This window comes from Scophthalmus maximus, chromosome 21 (genome assembly GCF_022379125.1).
Source record: "Scophthalmus maximus strain ysfricsl-2021 chromosome 21, ASM2237912v1, whole genome shotgun sequence".
Classification (NCBI taxonomy): Eukaryota; Metazoa; Chordata; class Actinopteri; order Pleuronectiformes; family Scophthalmidae; genus Scophthalmus; species Scophthalmus maximus.
This window is the reverse complement of record NC_061535.1, coordinates 9,848,527-9,869,039: the sequence shown is the minus strand read 5'-3', so window position 1 is coordinate 9,869,039 and position 20,513 is coordinate 9,848,527. Positions and strand designations below refer to the sequence as shown.

Here is a 20,513-nt window from a genome sequence, read left to right as displayed (position 1 = left end):
AGGCGACATTTTTCTTTGCAGAACCCGGATATTTACTTTCAATGCCTTAAACACATTCTGGTAATGTTTCAGAAAAATTTTGAATGCAGAACTTTCGAAGAGCAGTTGTGCTTTGTATTGCTACTTTACTTTCAATGATGGATTGAGTACTTGAGTACTTCTTTCATGCCTCCAAGTTTACACACACACACACGCACCTACACGCGCAAGCCCACGCGAGAGCGGTATTTATCGCCTCATCTAATCAGCTTAAATCGTCAAACTGTTCCTTTAAAGACAACACAAAATAGCATGTTGAGCACCTTGCTTCCATAACTTGACCCAAGTGCTTTGGAAAGCAGCTCGTATTGTTAATAAATTACACAACCTAACAAGATCAAGAAATTAGTAAACCTAGTCAGATCTTTTTTATGACTAACATCCGTAAAATAAAAAATGTACAAACGTTATGCATTACTTTTGGTGCAACAAGGATGAAGCCCCAAGATTCAAACCATTAAATCGTAAAAACATACAACCCCTACTAAAAATACTCAAAGGCAGTAGAGACCTAATGTAAACATTTGCAAAAGTAATCCCACCAAAACCAAAAAAATGGAAGTCCAAAACTATAATGTCTGTAACCACAAAAGACGCGCAGACACGCCAAACAAGAAGTTGTTACCATGGTGAGGAATGTAAATTATGGCTTTTACTACACAGCCAGGGTCTGATTTTTTTTTCTTTCTGTCCCATGAAACCTTGGGACACTCTTAAGAAGAGGTTCTGTTTTCATGAGAGGAACCGACGGGTTCACATGATGTACTTACAAGATGACGATTGAGACACAACAGTTTGTCTTTCTTCCTCAAGTGTCCAGCTCCTGAACGCCACCGGCTCCTGAAAACAAATCATTACTTAGTCACCAGAGAGTGCTGGGAATTTCCAACTTAATGTTAAAGCTGTGACAGAGTTTCCTTTTCCCCTTAAAAAAAAAAATCACAACAGTCCACTGATACTTATTTTAAAAAAAGGTATAAATCAACAACACACAAATCACTAAATGAAGGCGTGAAGTGAATCTGAAAATATCCAGTTGATGCACACAATATAAAATGCTGGACTGTATTATCATTGCATTCCAAATGTGTAAATCAAAATGAGGGAACCAAATACTAACAGAGGTTATTCAACTGTCGAATGCCTGTCAATTAATCTGCCACAACAGAGCATTGTCTCTGTGACCTATATCGGCCTATACCCTGCCTACAGATAACACATGCTGAGAACCCAGTGGCCCTGGAATACATCGATAACTAAAATATGTCTAAAATTTAATATCTGTTTTAACACGCTCATGTTTACGTCCAGCTTCTGTCAACCCATCCATCCGCCCTGACCTCTTCCCTACAGCGACTCTGTGGCTCTATTACAACAACGTCACCCAACTTCCTCTTTGCTCACGTCATACTCACCACGGCCACTGGAGGGCTTAGTCACTTCAATGTTAACAACCTTTTTGGTGCTGTAAAGGCTAATGATGTATCATACAACTGTTAGAGTTAACAATAAAACATAACTAGGGAGTTGCCTTCACAAATGAGTTATGGGTTTGTTGTTTCTTCGGGGAAACGGTCTGAAATCGGTGCTGTTTTAGAGGCAAAGGGTGGACACAAAAAAAAGACAGATTTCATTCTTAGGTTTTATGTTTACTGCCATGAAGTCAACAGACTAAAAAGTATTTTTTGAAAGGATCCCCACTTCACTTTTACTGCCTAAAATGTATGCACGGTGCTGTACAACATCCATATTGCCCGTTCCTATCAGGAAAAATATTAAAGTGGCGAAAAGCCGTACTTTTCACTCTCACAAAGCAGTTCATTATTCTAATCTTTCTGTGTCAATACCAGCTTATTTTCTTCCTTCCTTGCTTTCCACATGTTGTGAAACTGTGTCTTAAGCATTTGTTACTTACAAGCCACCATTGCTCAATAAGACAAGAGGAGTTGGGCGAAATGTATGACAGACCATCACATCTTGCAGCAGTTCCTTCTAACTGCCAATAGAGGCTGATAAATGGATGTAAATAACTTAAAACCCCTTTTGCCTTCATTAGACAGTTCAATGAACGATTGTGAGATAGAGTAGGGGCCTTCAAACAAAGAATCTGCATCAGATTTGGGTCCTGAGTGTTTACATGGTGCTCGTCTCCAGATCTTTACGTGTGGAAGAGAAGACCAAAGGATAATCTAAAACTCGTTTTCAGAAACGAGTGATCCAGAGCCTAATATGTGTGAACATCCAAAAGAACACAGAGCTACTTAAAAGCATTCTGTTCCAGCCTAGTGGTCTTTATAGCTTCATGTTTTTTTTCTCTGCCATCTGTTCTCAAGTTAAAGGTTACAGAAATACCAAAAATTCAAAAAAAAAAACATCTACTCCTAAATCACATGGATGTGACATTTAGGGGATTTTGTAAGTACAAATCAACTCGGACCCACAAGTTTTTCTCTCTTTTTTTTCATGAATGCTTTGGGAGATCGATTTACTGGAACAAAAGAGGTGGGGTTGTTTTGAGGATTGTGGACGTATAAATCATTCCTGTTTTGCATGTTTTCCCTTTGATGTCATGGCAACCAAGCCCACCCAAATCATACTTCCAACATGTGTCAGCTGATCACTAAAAAACCCCACCCCATCTATGTTACAGGTAAAGCTTCCTTTTCACCACCGGTGCTGAGCTAAGTCTCCCAGCAAAAGAGATTCACCGAGGATCAGATGTTGACGTCACTCGAGCGAGGACGACATTAAGTAGAGCAACGTGAACAAAGTGCGAACATCTGAAAGGCGTTTAGCCTCAGCTGATTTTACTAAACCTCATCCACTGTGGGGAAATAGAAAACAAAAGTTGGCCTACGGACCTGATTCAGTTAAGAGTTACAATTTTGATATCGATCCCAGTGGGTCCACTGACCTCACATCTTCAAGGTTTGGTCCAGAGGAACGGCTGCTAATTATCATTATTAGCAGTAGTAGTAGTATTCACTTTCAAGTGTGGATACAAACCAGGGAAGTAGCATTTCTAATTACCCAGGGCTTATTTATTTTACCTGCCAAATGAGAAGGAAAGGAAAACACTTGAGCAGAGCAATGTAAATGTGGGTCGGCGTTTGTATCAATATCATATTATTAGGCAAAATATGCACTTTCAGCATTGTAGCATATACTCTGTTCTACGCTGGCTGTAACAGATACACTGACTCAACCTACTGTACAAACTTGCAGTGCAAGGATGTGTAATATGCACAATCGTACAACATCCATCGCGCCACAGTGTGTTTTCATTTACCACACCAGACACCTGCAGAGAAACTACATTTTATAAGTAGATTTCATCATAATCACCTGTACAGGACATTTTGGAGGTAACTCAGGACCTCTCAGGTGTCATCGGCATCCTCTGGTGAATTCGGCTGGCAGATCATTAACAACGCAGCACTCTGATTGAGATTATTCTCAATTTTTTTTAACATTTTAGTCAGAGGCCGATGACAGCCCCATCCCTGCGTCCTTGACTAGAGCAGAACGCAGTGCCAATCATAAAAGTCGACATGATGCTTCTGTACGCACTGCATCGTGTGTAGGACACATGCCGAAATAAAGACAACATTGCAAATGGCAAATGCCGATACATGTCAAATACTTTTTGCATATGTTTCTATTTGAAACGAGCACGGCAACTTTCAATTATCAGATTTTTCAACGGAGTTTGGCATCGCGTTCTCTCCCTGTCGTGAAGCGCGCGCACAGACTCTGTCCTCTCCTCCTCGCTGCTGTGGTGTATTGGATGTCATGTACTATGTAACATAATATAGAGAGAGAGATCATAAAAAGGTCTGTTGTCGTGGTATTGAACCCTTTGTCTTAAGTTTCACAAGATGTTCAAAACCCCAAAAAACTAATGCGCTGCTCTTTTCTACTCCCCTGATTGACGTGACGTGAGCCGGTGTGGAAGGTGTCGCGCGCAAAGTGTCCCCCACCTGTGGGAGGAAGATGGTTTCACCTGGACGAACACCTTGACTGAAGGACCAAGCGACAGATAACAATTTAATCAAACGGTCCGTAAACACCGCACGGACTCTGCAATAGTGAGCTCTGCCGCAGGTTGCGTTGCGGGACTTGGACCAACTTCTTTTTAAACTCTGCATTTTCTGCCGTTGCACCAAAACCAAGCGGGCTGGCAAAATGCTCCAAGTCCTTCTCGCGTTAGAAAACAACGACGAGCTCGACTTTCCACAACACAAACATTAAGTTAGGTTCACTTACCGATTCCTCTGCCCGGCGGAGACAACTTGTTTCCAATGGCCGTGAAACCGCCACTTGAACCAAACTCCCGTAATATTCCGCAAAGGGCACACACGCACACTCCGCTGTCACTCACGCAGAGCCGCTGCTGCCTCATGTAAACTTCTCTCCCGTCAAGTTAACTCTGACGACAAGGGAAGATGCTGGTGGGATTTTCAAAATAAAAGCCCAATTGAAGTGGCCAGTGCCCAAAATGGACTTGGTCCACGTCGAGGTTCGTACAGTTCCGTGGCTTATAGTTTGTTGTTTGTTCTATCCATGTATTTCTTCACATAATGTCCATATCTGTTCATAATAAAGTCCAAATACCCTAACCGGACGTGTTGTGGTACCAGTTCTGCTAGCTGTCACACATCCACTTTGACTTACGTTAGCAAAGCTACGCTAGCTTTGGTAACGACACGCCTCTCAAAATTCATCCACGGTCGTTTGCTTTTGAACGTTATCGTTTCCGGACACACGGTGACGTTCATGTGCAATCACCCGTTGTCACCGCATCGTTTCTTCCAGATTCAGCCGGTCAATAATAATATCGCGACTTTACAACTTGGTTAGCAACTAGCGTTAGCGAGCAAACTGGCTAGCAAAACATTAACATCCGTTTGCTTGGTGCCGCTGAAAAGTGCTTCCGGGTCACAATTTTCGACTTCTCGATATAATATACTTTATTCTCTTATGCCCTAATACTTTTCCATAGTGACCAGCTATCGTTTCATGCTCTTATTTTGTCTTAGTCAATATTATTATTTAAAGTTCTTAAAACCTACTTTTTTTCATAGCTTATTCTGATAACAATTGATTTTTTATATTTTATACTTGAGCGTTCCCTTTGTTTTAAATGTCCTGTCATTCCTTTCACCTATGTTTTTCTGGCTGTTTTCTTGCCTTATCTTATTTATCTGTCACCTAACAGGAAAATGGTGACTTGGCAATGAAACAGTGTGTTAAATGTAGTGCAATGTTCAGATGAATGTGAATTCAGTGTGTGAGTGGGACTCACAGTTGTCCAAATTATTAGTGGGTAATTGTAGGCTTTTATTATGAAGGCACGGTAACGTTAGCATTGATTTTGATATCCTTGTTGAACTCTGATCTGGCTTGACTAGGCTCTTTTCTGTTGTGGGGCTCAATTCCTTCTGTCCAGCTGCATTTTATTGACCAATAATCAGAAAGAGATTCTAGAATACAAGAATATGTAATTTTATCTTTACAATAAATCAGCCACATGTTCTGTTTCTCCTTCCTTTATTGGAAAGTGCAACATTAGACTGTTAATATTCTCTAGCCTGACACTCATCTCTCTGACTCACACACGCACGCACGCACACACACACACACACACACACACACACATACACACACACACACACACACACACACACACACGCACACACAGTTTTTGTTATTTGCTGCAGTGACTTATGAGGTCAGCCCTCAGCCCCAGTGCTTTGGTCGATCAATTTCCCGTCCGCTCTAATGGCGAGGTAAACATATCCTGTCCATTATAAACCAGCCCAGATAAACATCCACAGTTGGAGCTGCTTCCTTCTCTTATGACTGCAACACTTCATAGGCTTGTAAAATGCAAAATGAAAAACTGGTGGAGAAGAGCAGCTCGCCCTCTCATGCTGTCACACACTTTTGGCAGAGAAGGATACTTCAGTTGGTTGTTTGGTGACCAGAGCTCTCTGTCAAGCGTGAGTTGCTATGTAGGAAAGGTAACCATGTGACTGTTTGACAAACTTGTCACCTCTGCTCTTTGTTCACTTTGCCTCCTTTGAATAGAGGCAAGTTTTTTTTTTTCAAGGCATGTTGCTATGGGAAACAAGTCAGTGGCAAACAAATGATCCCCAACCACAGTCAGAATGGCTGATGGGCCTGTAGTGAACATGAAACTCACTGGCCGCCATATGGAAAACACAGGGAGCTACTTGGGAGGCTTAGAGGGGAAGGGGGTGGGGGCGTGTAGATTGGTAACAAAGCCCATAAGTTTCAGTCCAGCTCTTCTCCGGTGTGATCATATTTTAAGTTATGCAGCTTTGAGGTTGTAAATGTATTCCCCATGTTGGTATCTCAAATCCAATGCTAACCATGAAAGATAAAGGACTCTTTTGTTTGGCAAAATGTGGAATCTCATACGCAATGCTGAAAAGGACGAGAGTTGTACCAGTGCATTCCGTAAATGCCAGTATAGCTAAGACGTGAAAGTTGTAAATCAGAGACACAGAGTGCAGACAGGCAGACATGCCAAGTGACCTTCTGCTGCTACCGCTCGTGTCACATGTTCTTACTTTTTTCTCTGAGTACAAACAGAGCTCCGCAACGAACAGTTCCATCATTAAATATACTGAATCTGAATGTATCGAGTGGCAACCCACCGTGACATCACCCACTGGTTGAGGCCAACTGACTTTCTGCGTCTTGTTAATAATCTTGATAGAGGGGCCACCATCTCGTCCGCAGCCGTGTACTGTATAGTTCCCCTTGCAATCGGTTACTTCCCGTCAGTGCATCATCCAGACGTTTCCGTATCCACGCCTTTGTCCTCCACTTTGTCAGTGTTTGTTCTGTCACATCACCAGCAGATGTGCTGCAGCATCAGCGTTCACATGGCATCAGGGAGCTTGGATATCTCTGGTCTACCTAATGAGTCTCCTGAGGGAAACATCTGGTTCTTCAGCTGCCGAATGTACCGTTTACGTCCGCGAGCTCGCAGCAAACCTTGTCTGGCTGCTTGCTGCAGTTTGGTTGCTGTGCAGGTATAGTGTGCGGTGGGTTTATTAAATATTTGTTACAGACCTGCTGGGACTGAAAATGAGACCAAAACTTAACCATGAGCCTAAGCAGACACAAACACTTCAGAGCTGAGTGGTGCTGCAGAATTGTGTAATCGTGTAATGCGACACCTTTCACATTACACAATGCCTGTTATGGCTTCCACTGTGAATACAAAATATGACTATTAGAGCTTTTTCTCCCACTTTTACCGTCCGAATAAAGGGTCTAAGTTTGTTGTATAGCCTATAAATTCTTCTGATGACGTAACGGTAACGTTTTCCTATTCCCCTTGTGGCATATTACATTTCAAGCCATCGGATCTGTGTGTGTGTGTGTGTGTGTGTGTGTGTGTGTGTGTGTGTTCACTGCACTATATGCATGCATTTCTCCAACATTTGGTCAGCCTTCCCATAATGGTTTCTTGGAGTCAGATGAAGGCCAATTATGTTAATTCCACTTTCTCTTTTGTGGGAACGTGTATCATTAGATCAACAATGTTACTCTTGACTGTTGCCCCTGACAGAAATACAGTCCATCAATGCTTTCTAAACAGGACCAGGTCCTCCTGCACTTCAGGGGGGGGGGGGGGGGGGGGGGGGGGGGGCTTGATGACAATTCCATTTGGCAACTCGATGCACGAGAAAACACATCTGGTTCCAGATGCCGCCTTTGAGGTCGTGACGTTGCACACATGGGTTCGACATCTACGCCGCAAAGAGCCAGGGAGAGCCACAAGGTTCGCAACCATCACATGAAACGGACAGGCGGCGTGAAGGCCATCTGAAAAACATCAGCACATCATCAGGAGGAAATCAAAGCAGAAGAATTACAAGTCAGCCCGGGGAGGAGATGCCTCCACTGAAGATTTCCATCTAATGAATCAGAAACTTTATCCTTTAGTTTTCATTGTATAATCAGACAAAAACTATGCTGACATGTTTACCTGAATATTGTACGGGTCTGTCACTGGTTAAAGATGTTGTCATTCTGTTTTTACACAAGTCTTTTTTTAGTGTTGCTATTTCCAGCAGCTGCAGGAACAGGAGTCTCTGTAAAAACAAACATAGCTGTTGAGGTATTTCACTGTGCTGCACCCTGAGGCTTATGATATTAAAATGATCTACTATTTGACACTTATTGTCCCCATTACTAAAGCCACATCGCTTAACATTGTTGTGGTTTCGAGGAAGCGAGGAGGAAACTATTTTATTTGATCACGAAATATCATTTTTGACCAACAGTAACATCATACGTACATGGATGTGATTTGTAGGGATGATAAATTGCAGGAACCAATCTCCTTTTCTCACGTGACCAATGTTTTAAAACTTGGGTCATTTGATGACCCAAGTTACTGGAAGAAAAAAATTAGATCTAACATAACATAACGTTTGAAATTGATCCTGTTACCAAAAGTTACCTGTTGCTGAGGTCAGAACACTGACGTGCATAACTCGATCTCTATCGACAACATATGTCAACACAGGCAAATTTGTACACGCCTGAAATGGAAATGCTCCCCCTGCATGATGTTCGCGGCTTTGTTCCTTTTCGCAAAAAACTCAGTGATATTTTTGCGTCTTTGTTGGACTTCAGCGATGTTTGGGATCCTTTCGGCGAGCGGGTCTGCGGGTCTGTCTGGTTGAGCGTGCATTCTTGGCACGAGGTATTCGTGCCTGCAGAGGGCATTTAACCGTGCCGCTCAGCCCCTCTGTGGCTAGTAGAAGCCCCAGTAATGAGGTCAAACTGACAGTGTACTCTGGCAGCTACAGGCTACACTAACAAGACCTCTTTCATTCCATTGTTCCGCAGTGCACGAGTATATCTCTGGACGAGACCCGACTGAACTCCTGTTTGTTTCTGCACCGCCGTCGTTCCCCTTAATTGCATTTTGCAGTATCGGTATTGACGACGATGATGATGATGCATCGTCTTTTGTTTCTCCGTTGATGAGAAAGATGCGGTGCATGCAAATAAGTGCTCGTAATGGCCCGTCGGAGAGAAATAGAGATGAGAAGAAAAAGTTTCCCCTCCTCATCATCCTTGTGCCTAATGATGGAGTCCATCACAGCAGGAAATGACCTGAGAGAAAAAACTCGCCTGCTGAAAAATTGCAGACTTGCTGGAGAATCCTCACCCACTGCAATCTATATCTTTGGTTTCTAATTACAGTGGAGGGCCAACAGAGCCAAATGAGATGTTACTCGGGGTACACAATGTACTCTGATGAGTATAATTTTGGACATCAGAAAACGCTTTGGTTGTGCAGCACCCGGCCCGGATTTGAACTTTGTCCTCCTCACTGGGGTCAAATCAGCTGAGGTTGCTTATGTTTCAGATGAAGAAGAACAACAAGGAGAAGAGTTTAGTTTCCCACAGCAGTCGGTATAAGATTCTCTCACCGGGGGGGGGGGGTTGCACACACCCCAAAGAGAAGCTATTGGATGTGAGCTGTCTTATGTGACCCTGAACAAACACACTTACTCTGGTGAACTTTACAGAATGTGTTTTAAACCATTGGAAGTGGAAATTTAAACAACATATATACTGTATATATATATATATATATATATATATATATATATATATATATATATATTCTCAGTGATGTAAGGACAACTCAGTGTCATTCACAATAGCCTTCCTTCTCAAGAAATGTTGCTGTCAACATTTGTGTGTGTGTGTGCGTGTGTGTGATGACCTATCGGCAGAATGGATGTGATCCTGGCTGGTAACATTTAATTCCACACTGACCCCATAAATTTCTCCCCCATATTAAACCCCTGTCTAATTGCAAGTGCATGCTTTGAGGGGCCTCGGGTAACAGCTCTGGCCGGGGGACGGTGCTGCACTGTAAAAAAAAATGTTCAGGCTAACTCTGTCGGCAGAGGATAACGGGTTCAAACTCAATGCTAGACGCACATTTTTTCGACAGCTAAAGGGAAAGGTAGTAGTACGTCGAAGTTTATTTGGTTTTATTTTTCAAGGCCCCATTCGCATTCCGTCCATTTCTTCACATTGTCATGGACAACGCCATGTGACCTCACGCACGCGGTCTTCCTGGTCTGCCATCCTTTGGTGCGAGAAGAAATGAAAAACAGTTGAAAAGGTTGTGTGCTATTGAAATGAGTCAAAGTACATGTCAGTTTTCTTCATCTCGGGTTCTGTTTTTCTAAGATTACTGGGACCTGTGCTGAGGCCAACCAATAAGACGTTCACATCTGCAACGGATTATTGTAAAATAACAACAAATTATCCGAGACAGTTTGGACCGAGGCCAGTGAGTATGATACAATTTTCAAAATAAGGTCATGGTTTTGTGGATCATAATCATGGGCTTTTGTGTAGTGACTGTGGCAGGGGAGCATATTTATAACTTTTTAATACATTTAGAAAAACTCTAATATTGGGTATAATCACAAATAAACCAGGTAGAGGAAAACAACAAACTCTGGATTTATAAAATAAATAAGCTGCTTTTTTGTCTTCAGGCTAATGTGATGCAGCTGCATAAACTTTATGATCTAACGCAAATGGGTGCATGGCATTAATTAACTGTGTCTGCATCATCCACGACCTTTTCAGGACATGCCGCGGTGTATCAGGATCTATCGAACCACGCCTCATAGTTTTCTCCTGCCGAGGCCAAGTCACATTTGTGAATATTTGTGAGAGCACTTGTTTCACTTGCAGCTCAAAGGAAGAATACTGACAAACATATAAATAATGCAAAGGGCTCGGCGCGCTGTGCAGATTAGAAGGAGAACAGAAAACAAGCTGTTGGGTACAAGTCAGACTTGTGTTTGATGGAGGGCTTTGCACGCAAGAGACAAGAGGGACAAGAGAAAAACATGGACGAATGGAGGGGATAACAGGATGAGAACAGGAAGAAGAGGGCAGGGAACACGAGTGAGAACACGAGTGTCTGAGCTGAGGATCCAAACAGTGTGTCCGTGTTTGTTTCCCGGTGTGTCTATAATTGTGAGAACCAAAACCTGAGCTCCTGATGTGAGAACGCAAATGTCCGCAGATGTTGCTCTGGGCATTTTTCCCGAACTTCTCCTGCCAGCTCCCTGATGAAATTTCCAGAAAATATCCGAGTGGGCCCGTGTGAGAACACAGGCTGGACATGTTGAGGACTGTACACACAAAGTTCTGTCCAGAACTTTTGGTCCAGAACAGAGCCCGTGTCTCCCAAGTGACTTACAGCATCGTTTTCATCTACAGTCTTCGCCATTTTCACTGGCATCCTGTCTTTTGTCTTCGGGGACTCGATGTCCTCATTCTTTATGACGCACACAGAGCTGTGATTGGCTCAACCACGGCAGCGCATGTAGGATTTGAATCACTGACCAAAAAATAATACATGTGGACAGTAATTAATTCATGTCTTACTTCATCAGTTGCTGTATGTTTGTCAGGATCTATTTGACGGTACTTTGTGCATCTGTTTGTGTCTCGTTGCGCCTGTTTGTGCGAAAGCTAGTCTATGTCTCCTCTGGTTGTGGGCGTATGACAAGTGTGTGTACGTGTGTTTTGTCAAACAGGCAGCGGTCCACAGAAATCCAGCCACTCGGGCTCCGCAGCTGCTCCGTCACTGTCAGATCTTGTCAGCGACACGGCGGCGGCCAGGCCTCTCTGTCGCTGACTTTGTGTGTGTGTTGGGTTGCCAGATCCAGGGTGGTCCAAACCCCACACTCATCTCACCCTGTCCGCCCCTGTTGTCGGGGAGATTTAGGGGCACTGCTCGTTCCATTCCTCCTCCTCCTCCTCCTCAATGCATCCATCCACCTCTCCTCCTTCTTCCTTTCTGTCACCGACATGCCAGTTGTGGAACAGTTCCCTCCACTAATACCAGAGCAGCTGCTTCTTCGTCAAGTTTTCATTCTGTCTGTGATAAATGTCAAACATCCTGCACTGCACGAGGCTCTTTATTCTTCCGCAGACACATAGCAATCGTTGAGGATATAATATGATAACTATAGATCACGCTGTGGTGATACATCTCATCTCGGCTGCCTCCTCTTGACAGCGGCACTTTGTCACTGCAATATACAGACGATTTAAAAAAACAAATGGAACAGAAATAAATTGAGAATACATTTGTTACGCGCATATTTTATTTGTGCATTTATAGAGATGATTTAGTTACAAACATGTAAAATGAATTCATTGTTTTCTTATTATGATATGAATTTATGCAGACCAAATGCATACATAATGTGGAATATCAAGTAACAATGAGTAACTTATATCACTGAAATTTTTGTTTTTAGGCATTTTAAACCTTCAGGATTACAATTTTTGGATGGGACGCCAGAAGATCACTTTTGGTAAAAGAAAAGTTGGAGGGTTTGGGAAAGGATTAGAAGACACTGGAGCATCTAATCTAATCATCTTTAGCTGTATGTGAGTTGTTTCTTGAGCGCAGCTACAGACAGGATTCGGTCACATGACCAACCTGAGGACGGCTCGACCCAGTTATTGGCCATTTATGTGGAAAGAAGTCGTGTCCAAGTGTAATTGACCACGCAGCTCGAGAGGAATATGCTTGTGGTCAACGTTGCTCTGTTTCCTATGCACAACCCACAACCCACATGAACACGTGACATGAACACGTGATGAACAGTAGCCCACTGTAAATACTGTACATGCGATGTGGACGCTGGCAAGAAGGATTCCTTTTGAATGAGTTCAATGTCAGTGTAGCAGACTGTGGGTACAGTGTGTGTGGGCAGTGAGTTCTCTGCTGGGAATCGGGTAGTCAGAAGGACGTACGAATCAAGTCGCAGGGAAGGGATGGAGATACAAAGTGTTCAATCAAATATATAAGGCTGTAAAATGATCACAAAATGACAATGGAATTGTGAATTAATTCAATGTATTTATCAAATTAGACAAATTTTAGTAAATGTTATTTAATCCTGCTCCCTTTCATTTCAAAATTAGGTCTCTTTTTATTTGCTTGTCTTATTTGTCTCTTTAGACAAACTGGGAAGTTATGTAAATCCTAAAAAAGCTACAGCCAAGTTGAGTAAAGTAAAAATATTAAATAATGAAATAATTTCATAGTAATGAGCTGTGTTTGAGTGACATGTTTTGTCTGTATCCGTTCACATTAGGATTTATTTCATTGTCTTACAGTTAATACTGGACATGTTTGGTCTCCATGGCTAAAGGTGATATTCTAAACATTGATTACAGCAGTTGCTCCCAACGCTGCGATGTAGTTTGTAGTTTTTCTATCACGCATGCATTACTCAAAGCATTTGATCATATAGGTTGAAAATGTCTATAAATGGAATAGAACCTCGACGATGAGAAATGTTCCCGTCGCAGCACCACATGACACAAACGCAATAACATCAGATTTTTTTTCCTTTTCCAGACATCGCCTTCTTGATGTGGTTATGGGTGGATGTTGGTCTGGTCATTCGGGAATAAGAGGAGCAGTGCACATTCATTTACAAACATATAACTTTTTAGTGTTGGGAAACCACGACGTTTTCTTTCTATGGAACCCCTTGAAGCTGTGACATTTGCATGCACAGAAACGGCAGCAGACCGCTTGTAATACTCGGCAGAGCGAACTGTATTTGAGATTGTCGCAGTTGTTGCGGATGATGTGTATGGAGCGGGGATGTAGTGTTTGGACGGGGCAATACAAAGGGATGTGTCCGTCTAAACAGACTCTGCTGCCACCATAAGGTCTCCCCGATGCATTCATAATTCATGGTTGAGCCAGCGGTGAATGGCCGGGAGGCCCTGTAATGTTTGTGTTGTGGCCCGCACTGTTAGCCAAGCTGAATAATTAAAGACAGAGGATTCCTCTCCGTTGCCGGACAGTGTGCACCTTCGGTAATTTATGTATTCAGCGAGGTGGAGAAACAAAAGGGAGGGTTGTCACGAAGCAGCAGCTGACTATGCCGAACTTGGATGGGGCCCTCGTTCTGTTCTTTCAGGAGTGTGGCAGCTGGCCGCGGTGCACGGTGGTTTTTTTTACGAAGTTCCTCGGCTGACCGGGCGTTCGTGTTGCTCATCGGGGCGTACTTTCCCCAAAAGTGAGGTCATGTTTTTCAATCCCCCCCCCCCCCCTCTCCCAAAAACTCTCAGAGCAAATCAGTTTGCGATGTCATTTCAAGTTGGGGTTGGTTTTTTTATTGAGTTTCCAGAAAACAACTCTGTCCTGTGTTTTTTGGCCTCATTTGATCTGTGCCAGATGTTACGCTCACTCTGCAGGAAGCTAATAGAAAACACACGGGACACACCAGCCGTGAAGGAGACGGAACGAAGGAAAAATGAAATTGTCTGACGTTTTTCGGAGAAAGGGTGGAGGGGAAGATGATGATGTCAGTTACATGAGGTCGGATAACCTCCTCCTCAGTGCCCTCGACCCCTCTGTCGCTGAGACGCTGGAAAACATGCTGTCCGAACTCCTCCGGGGAAAGACCTCGGTGGTTTTTGAACAACAGCTGGATCTCTGCAGCGAGCTGACACACACACACTCTCACATCATGTGGGGCGACAGGTTGTGAAACACTGAGGTACTGGGGCACAAGTGGGCGGATCCTGCTATTGACCAATGTGCGCGGAAAAAAACCTCTGGTGAGGTCTCAGGTGAGGCCAATGTAGTTAATTCAAAAATAATTTGTCGGTTTCTTTTCTGATTACATGTTCTTAAGGGGGATGTAGCTCAGTGGTAGAGCGCATGCTTTGCATGTATGAGGCCCCGGGTTCAATCCCCGGCATCTCCAATGGACCTTATGTTGGAAGTGACCAGGCTGCAAATGCAATGTATGGACAGGACAGATTCTCTCCAATTAAAATCATGCCACCGCTGACTGGTAACTTAAAGGTCTTGAAAACACGTATGCAGCATTACGAAGAAGTCAAAATCAGCCAATAACCAATCAGTATTCCATTGATATTAACAGCTTACAAATCCATGAGCCACCTTTTCATCTCTACTTCTCCGTGGCACTGTGTCAGACAGCCCTCAGCTTGTATGGACTCTTTAGTGTTGGTGTATGATCGTCTCAAAAGAAGGCCTTGTAATTATATATATGATAATAGAAAGGTGCAAAATGATTTGAATTTCTGAAACATCCATGCATGTGTGCACAGTACTCATGATATTCAACATGTCTGTCACAGTGATCGACGTGAGATTTAACTGAAACTTCCTATTTACATGGGACAATTATGACAATGCAATAACAGCTGTATGACTTCCAACATAAAGTCCAGTGGAGATGCCGGGGATTGAACCCGCATTGTGCGATAATTCGATGGCGCAATTGTGTGTCTGTCATTTCTGTCCTGGTTGGAATGAATTCAGTTCTAACACAGTTGCCACAGTAACTTTCTGTGTTTAACTTTCTGCTCCTCCTCTCCCCCAAATCCTTCCTCTGACATAATCTGCTCTTTGAGCAGCACATTCCAGATGTTGCTCATGCGATGGTGGTATAGTGGTGAGCATAGCTGCCTTCCAAGCAGTTGACCCGGGTTCGATTCCCGGCCATCGCAGCTGACTTCCTTTTTCTGAAATGTGCTTCCAGCTAAATAAATGTACAGTAAATCTCTATAGTCATGGTAGATATTGGTGACGTTGCCAAGAAGACAACTTGACTAAAACAGAGGTTTGTGTGTTGTCGTGGCCGAGTGGTTAAGGCGATGGACTAGAAATCCATTGGGGTCTCCCCGCGCAGGTTTGAATCCTGCCGACAACGTAACAAACATTTTCTTCATACTGGTTTTGAGTGTTTACAATCCAAGCAATCCTGTTCTGGAGCCAAATTCCTTAGCACAACTCTTACAGATGGAATGGAGAAATGTTAACTCGTAGGTCTTGAAAAACACGGACACAGCGTTGTGAAGAAGTCAAAATCAGCCAATAACCAATCAGTATTCCATTGATATTAATAGCTACAAATGAATGAGCCACCTTTTCATCTCTACTTCACTGTGGCACTGTCAGACAGCCCTCAGCTTGTATGGACTCTTTAGTGTTGGTGTATGATCGTCTCAAAAGAAGGCCTTGTAATTATATATATGATAATAGAAAGGGGTGCAATGATTTGAACTACTGAAACATCCATACATGTGTGCACAGTACTTATGATATTCAACGTGTCTGTCACAGTGATCGACGTGAGATTTAACTGAAACTTCCTATGTACTTCGGACAATTATGACAATGCAACAACAGCTGTATGACTTCCAACATAAGGTCCATTGGAGATGCCGGGGATTGAACCCGGGGCCTCATACATGCAAAGCATGCGCTCTACCACTGAGCTACATCCCCTTCAATGTCATATGTTTCAACAGCTCATCTCATGATTGAGTTCTTGCATTGTACAATAAATCGATGGCGCAATTATGTGTCTGTCATTTCTGCCCTAGTCTGACCACGGTCACGTCTCCCTGCTGTCAGAAAACATCAACAATGTCAACATGGCTCTGAGTCATACAGAATATGAAAGCATATACAGACAGACACTTTCAGCTTTTTTCCAGTTAAATTTGTGCTTCATTGGAATGAATTCAGTTCTAACAGAGTTGCCACAGTAACTTTCTGTGTCTAACTTTCTGCTCCTCCTCTCCCCCAAATTCTTCCTCTGACATAATCTGCTCTTTCAGCAGCATATTCCAGATGTTGCGCATGCGATGGTGGTATAGTGGTGAGCATAGCTGCCTTCCAAGCAGTTGACCCGGGTTCGATTCCCGGCCATCGCAGCTGATTTCCTTTTTCGGAAATGCGCTTCCAGCTAAATAAATGTACAGTAAATCTCTCAAATCGCGGTAGATATTGGTGACGTTGCCACCAACGTAACATGACTAACACAGAGGTTTGTGTGTTGTCGTGGCCGTTACCTTGCAGCAGTAGGACTGCCAAACACATCTTAACACTCTCCTAACAATTCCTAACGCTCTCCTCACAAGTCCTAACATGTCCGAACGAGGTCCTAACAGATCCGAACGAGGTCCTAACACAGATCCAAAATGGGGTAAAACAGCCAATCAGTTCCTAAGAAACGATGTTGCGACGCGTCCAATCAACAATTGCTGCCTCGGCGCACGGTTGTCTGATTGGTGAGTGACCTTATCCATCATACAGCGAAAGGTTGTCATGCGAATCTCGTCGCTGATTGGATGGCCACCGTTTAGACACGCACTTTCCAGAGACCCAGAGAAACGCCTCAACCCCAGGGCCAGGCGTCCTTGCCGGCCAGCCCCAGCACCAGTAGCTTCTCTCAATCGAGAGTGGAGATTGCGAAAGGCATCCCTGGAGGATAAGGAGCGAGAGATGAGAGGTGAGCCCCCCAAGAAGCGGCAAACCAAAGAAAGCTACCGCTACACGTGTAAAATATGTGGTCAGTCAAAAAGCAAACTTACTGGCCATACACACTTATGAGGGAAATGGTACTGTCCTGCATCTGGACAGACCATCGCAGAGTGGAGGAGCTCATTATAGAATACATATGTACTGTATATAGTTGTTTTTATAAATGTGCTGCACTTTGATGTTCCATAACAAGCCCATACATTGTGTTATTTCTATTCAAAGTGTTTGTGTTATCTTTGATATGTTTATCACAGTTAACAGTTTATTGGAGGTGTTTGTGTTCTTTAAAATAAAAAAAAAAATACATCCATCTTTGGTGTTTGTGTTATAAAAACAAAAAAACAAAAACACAACTCTTGTGGTGTAATAGTAACACATCCATCCTTTGGGTGGAAGATTCAGGTGCAAATCCTGGCAAGAGTGTGCACCTTGTTTGCCCGATCAGTATTTAATTAAAAATGAATTTATAACATAATTTAATCTGCATTTTCTACAACAAAGCATTATTATTCTTACCAATTTGTATCTGTTTCTAAGCGATATTTGCTAAATTCATAGCACTTTGTGAGAATGTTCCAATCGGGGAAGAAGAATCGCAATGAACATTATCGAGGTCAATAAAAAAGAAAATGATAAAAAAGAAAAAGAAAAAGTCATTTCTGACCCAGTCTGACCACAGTCACTTTCTCTCCACCTTCAGAAAACTTCAGCGATGTTAACTTGGCTCTGAGTCGTGTACAGTTCAATGTGCCTCATTGGAATGAATTCAGTTCTAACACGGTTGCCACAGTAACTTTCTGTGTCTAACTTTCTGCTCCTCCTCTCCCCCAAATTCTTCCTCTGACATAATCTGCTCTTTGAGCAGCACATTCCAGATGTTGCTCATGCGATGGTGGTATAGTGGTGAGCATAGCTGCCTTCCAAGCAGTTGACCCGGGTTCGATTCCCGGCCATCGCAGCCAATTCCCTTTTTCTGAAATGTGCTTCCAGCTAAATAAATGTACAGTAAATCTCTATAGTCACGGTAGATATTGGTGACGTTGCCAACAAATTAACTTGACTAAAACAGAGGTTTGTGTGTTGTCGTGGCCGAGTGGTTAAGGCGATGGACTAGAAATCCATTGGGGTCTCCCCGCGCAGGTTCGAATCCTGCCGACAACGTTATTTATCTTTATCTTCATACTGGTTTTGAGTGTTTACAATCCAAGCAATCCTGTTCTGGAACCAAATTCCTTAGCACAACTCTTACAGATGGAATGGAGAAATGTTAACTCGTAGGTCTTGAAAAACACAGACACAGCGTTGTGAAGAAGTCAAAATCAGCCAATAACCAATCAGTATTCCATTGATATTAATAGCTACAAATGAATGAGCCACCTTTTCATCTCTACTTCACTGTGGCACTGTCAGACAGCCCTCAGCTTGTGTGGACTTGTGTGGACTCGCAAAAGAAGGCCTTGTAATCAAATAAAAGCAAATAGAGAGAGGGGGTTGATTGTTGTAAGATATTCAAAACATGCACATCTCACTGATTATTGTGCATTGTTCAACTTCTTCATTTCTTGCAACATCTATGCCAATGCAATTATTATATCACTTCCAACATAAGGTCCAGTGGAGATGCCGGGGATTGAACCCGGGGCCTCATACATGCAAAGCATGCGCTCTACCACTGAGCTACATCCCCTACATAAAGACCAATAATCAGAAAGCGGCAAATTATGGCTCAAATGTAAACTTCTCATTTTACATTACAAAGATTACACCCACTCATTGGCCAGATGTGAATGGTTGTAATTCATCACCGAAAAATGGTCAGATTGCATATTATTTTCTTTGTCCGCTCATCTCCTTTGAGCTGAATTCTACTTCACCTGTCAGTGGCACTGAACTGTAAAAATCAGGCCTAACACAAAGTGGGTGACTTGAAAGGCGACAGAGAGCCCCCTCTGCTGGTCATTCCGGAGAATACAGGTTTCAGGCGCTTCCGAATTTTGCTCCCCCTCGCCCCCCCCTCCTCTCTCTCTCTCTACATATATATATATATATATATATATATATATATATATATATTTCTCTCAGTCTATCTCTATCTGTGGGGTTACTCACTTTCACCACAGTGAGCTGCGCCTCCAACACGGAGGAGATAGAAGAATCGCAATGATCATTATCGAGGTCATTTCTGTCCCATGTTAACTTGGCTCTGAGTCGTGTACAGTTCAATGTGCCTCATTGGAATGAATTCAGTTCTAACACAGTTGCCACAGTAACCTTCTGTGTCTAATTTTTGGCTCCTCCTCTCCCCCAAGTCCTTCCTCTGACATAATCTGGTTTTTGAGCAGCATATTCCAGATGTTACGCATGCGATGGTGGTATAGTGGTGAGCATAGCTGCCTTCCAAGCAGTTGACCCGGGTTCGATTCCCGGCCATCGCAGCCGACTTCCTTTTTCGAAAATGTGCTTCCAGCTAAATAAATGTACAGTAAATATCTATTATTGCGGGAGATATTGATGCAACGTATTTATAATTCTGCTACCTGCGACAATGACCTCACTGGGGATGTAGCTCAGTGGTAGAGCGCATGCTTTGCATGTATGAGGCCCCGGGTTCAATCCCCGGCATCTCCACATCTTTTATTTTTTCTATTGCAAATACAAATCCTTTGCGTGAATTGAGTGAGGTTTTGTCACGTGGCTGACAGTAAACTGAAAGTGAAAGATCATTGCACCTCACACCGCGAGAGGGATGTATTAACACGTTATAGACCTAAGAATTGACATGAGGAGAAAAAAAAAAAGTCTCTAACATGACATATAAATGACAACATACCTGATATGACCTGTTTTTCCTGTTGAGCAGTTTTAACCCTGTGAGCGATGGCCAGTGAGAGTTGTATCTGCTTCCACCAGCAGATGGTAGCATCTGTTCGTCACGTTCAAGTGGAGACCCAGTGAGTAGTGAAAATGCAGGTCATACTCGGAGGCCACCCCCCATCCACGCAGCAGAGAGAGAGAGCTCACCGCCCATGCACACGTGTGACGC

At 43.1% G+C, this 20,513-nt stretch overlaps 1 protein-coding gene and 10 non-coding genes across 26 annotated transcripts in view; 8 read left to right on the top strand and 3 right to left on the bottom strand.

The window, feature by feature from the left end:
* Window positions 1–4,878, bottom strand: part of svila (supervillin a) — a 59,175-nt gene extending 54,297 nt beyond the window's left edge. For 7 of the 16 annotated variants that reach the window (XM_047329809.1, XM_047329811.1, XM_047329815.1 and 4 more), the window contains exon 1: window positions 4,306–4,877. In XM_047329809.1, the coding sequence (XP_047185765.1) occupies window positions 4,306–4,441 (136 nt within the window). In that variant the 5' untranslated portion in view covers window positions 4,442–4,877. Of the gene's footprint in view, window positions 1–809; window positions 880–4,305 lie in introns of all 16 variants that reach the window. The other 9 variants (XM_047329808.1, XM_047329810.1, XM_047329822.1 and 6 more) reach the window with 7 other exon arrangements.
* A 9,926-nt stretch (window positions 4,879–14,804) lies between these two features.
* Window positions 14,805–14,876, top strand: trnaa-ugc. Its single transcript has one exon. It is a non-coding gene; the product is annotated as a tRNA-Ala (tRNA).
* Window positions 14,877–15,576: 700 nt separating this feature from the next.
* trnag-ucc lies at window positions 15,577–15,648 on the top strand. The gene has a single exon. It is a non-coding gene; the product is annotated as a tRNA-Gly (tRNA).
* Window positions 15,649–15,769: 121 nt separating this feature from the next.
* Window positions 15,770–15,851, top strand: trnas-aga. Its single transcript has one exon. It is a non-coding gene; the product is annotated as a tRNA-Ser (tRNA).
* A 506-nt stretch (window positions 15,852–16,357) lies between these two features.
* trnaa-ugc lies at window positions 16,358–16,429 on the bottom strand. The gene has a single exon. It is a non-coding gene; the product is annotated as a tRNA-Ala (tRNA).
* A 359-nt stretch (window positions 16,430–16,788) lies between these two features.
* trnag-ucc lies at window positions 16,789–16,860 on the top strand. The gene has a single exon. It is a non-coding gene; the product is annotated as a tRNA-Gly (tRNA).
* A 1,496-nt stretch (window positions 16,861–18,356) lies between these two features.
* On the top strand, window positions 18,357–18,428 carry trnag-ucc. The gene has a single exon. It is a non-coding gene; the product is annotated as a tRNA-Gly (tRNA).
* A 121-nt stretch (window positions 18,429–18,549) lies between these two features.
* On the top strand, window positions 18,550–18,631 carry trnas-aga. Its single transcript has one exon. It is a non-coding gene; the product is annotated as a tRNA-Ser (tRNA).
* A 454-nt stretch (window positions 18,632–19,085) lies between these two features.
* trnaa-ugc lies at window positions 19,086–19,157 on the bottom strand. Its single transcript has one exon. It is a non-coding gene; the product is annotated as a tRNA-Ala (tRNA).
* A 676-nt stretch (window positions 19,158–19,833) lies between these two features.
* On the top strand, window positions 19,834–19,905 carry trnag-ucc. The gene has a single exon. It is a non-coding gene; the product is annotated as a tRNA-Gly (tRNA).
* Window positions 19,906–20,026: 121 nt separating this feature from the next.
* On the top strand, window positions 20,027–20,098 carry trnaa-ugc. The gene has a single exon. It is a non-coding gene; the product is annotated as a tRNA-Ala (tRNA).
* The last annotated feature ends 415 nt before the right edge of the window (window positions 20,099–20,513 follow it).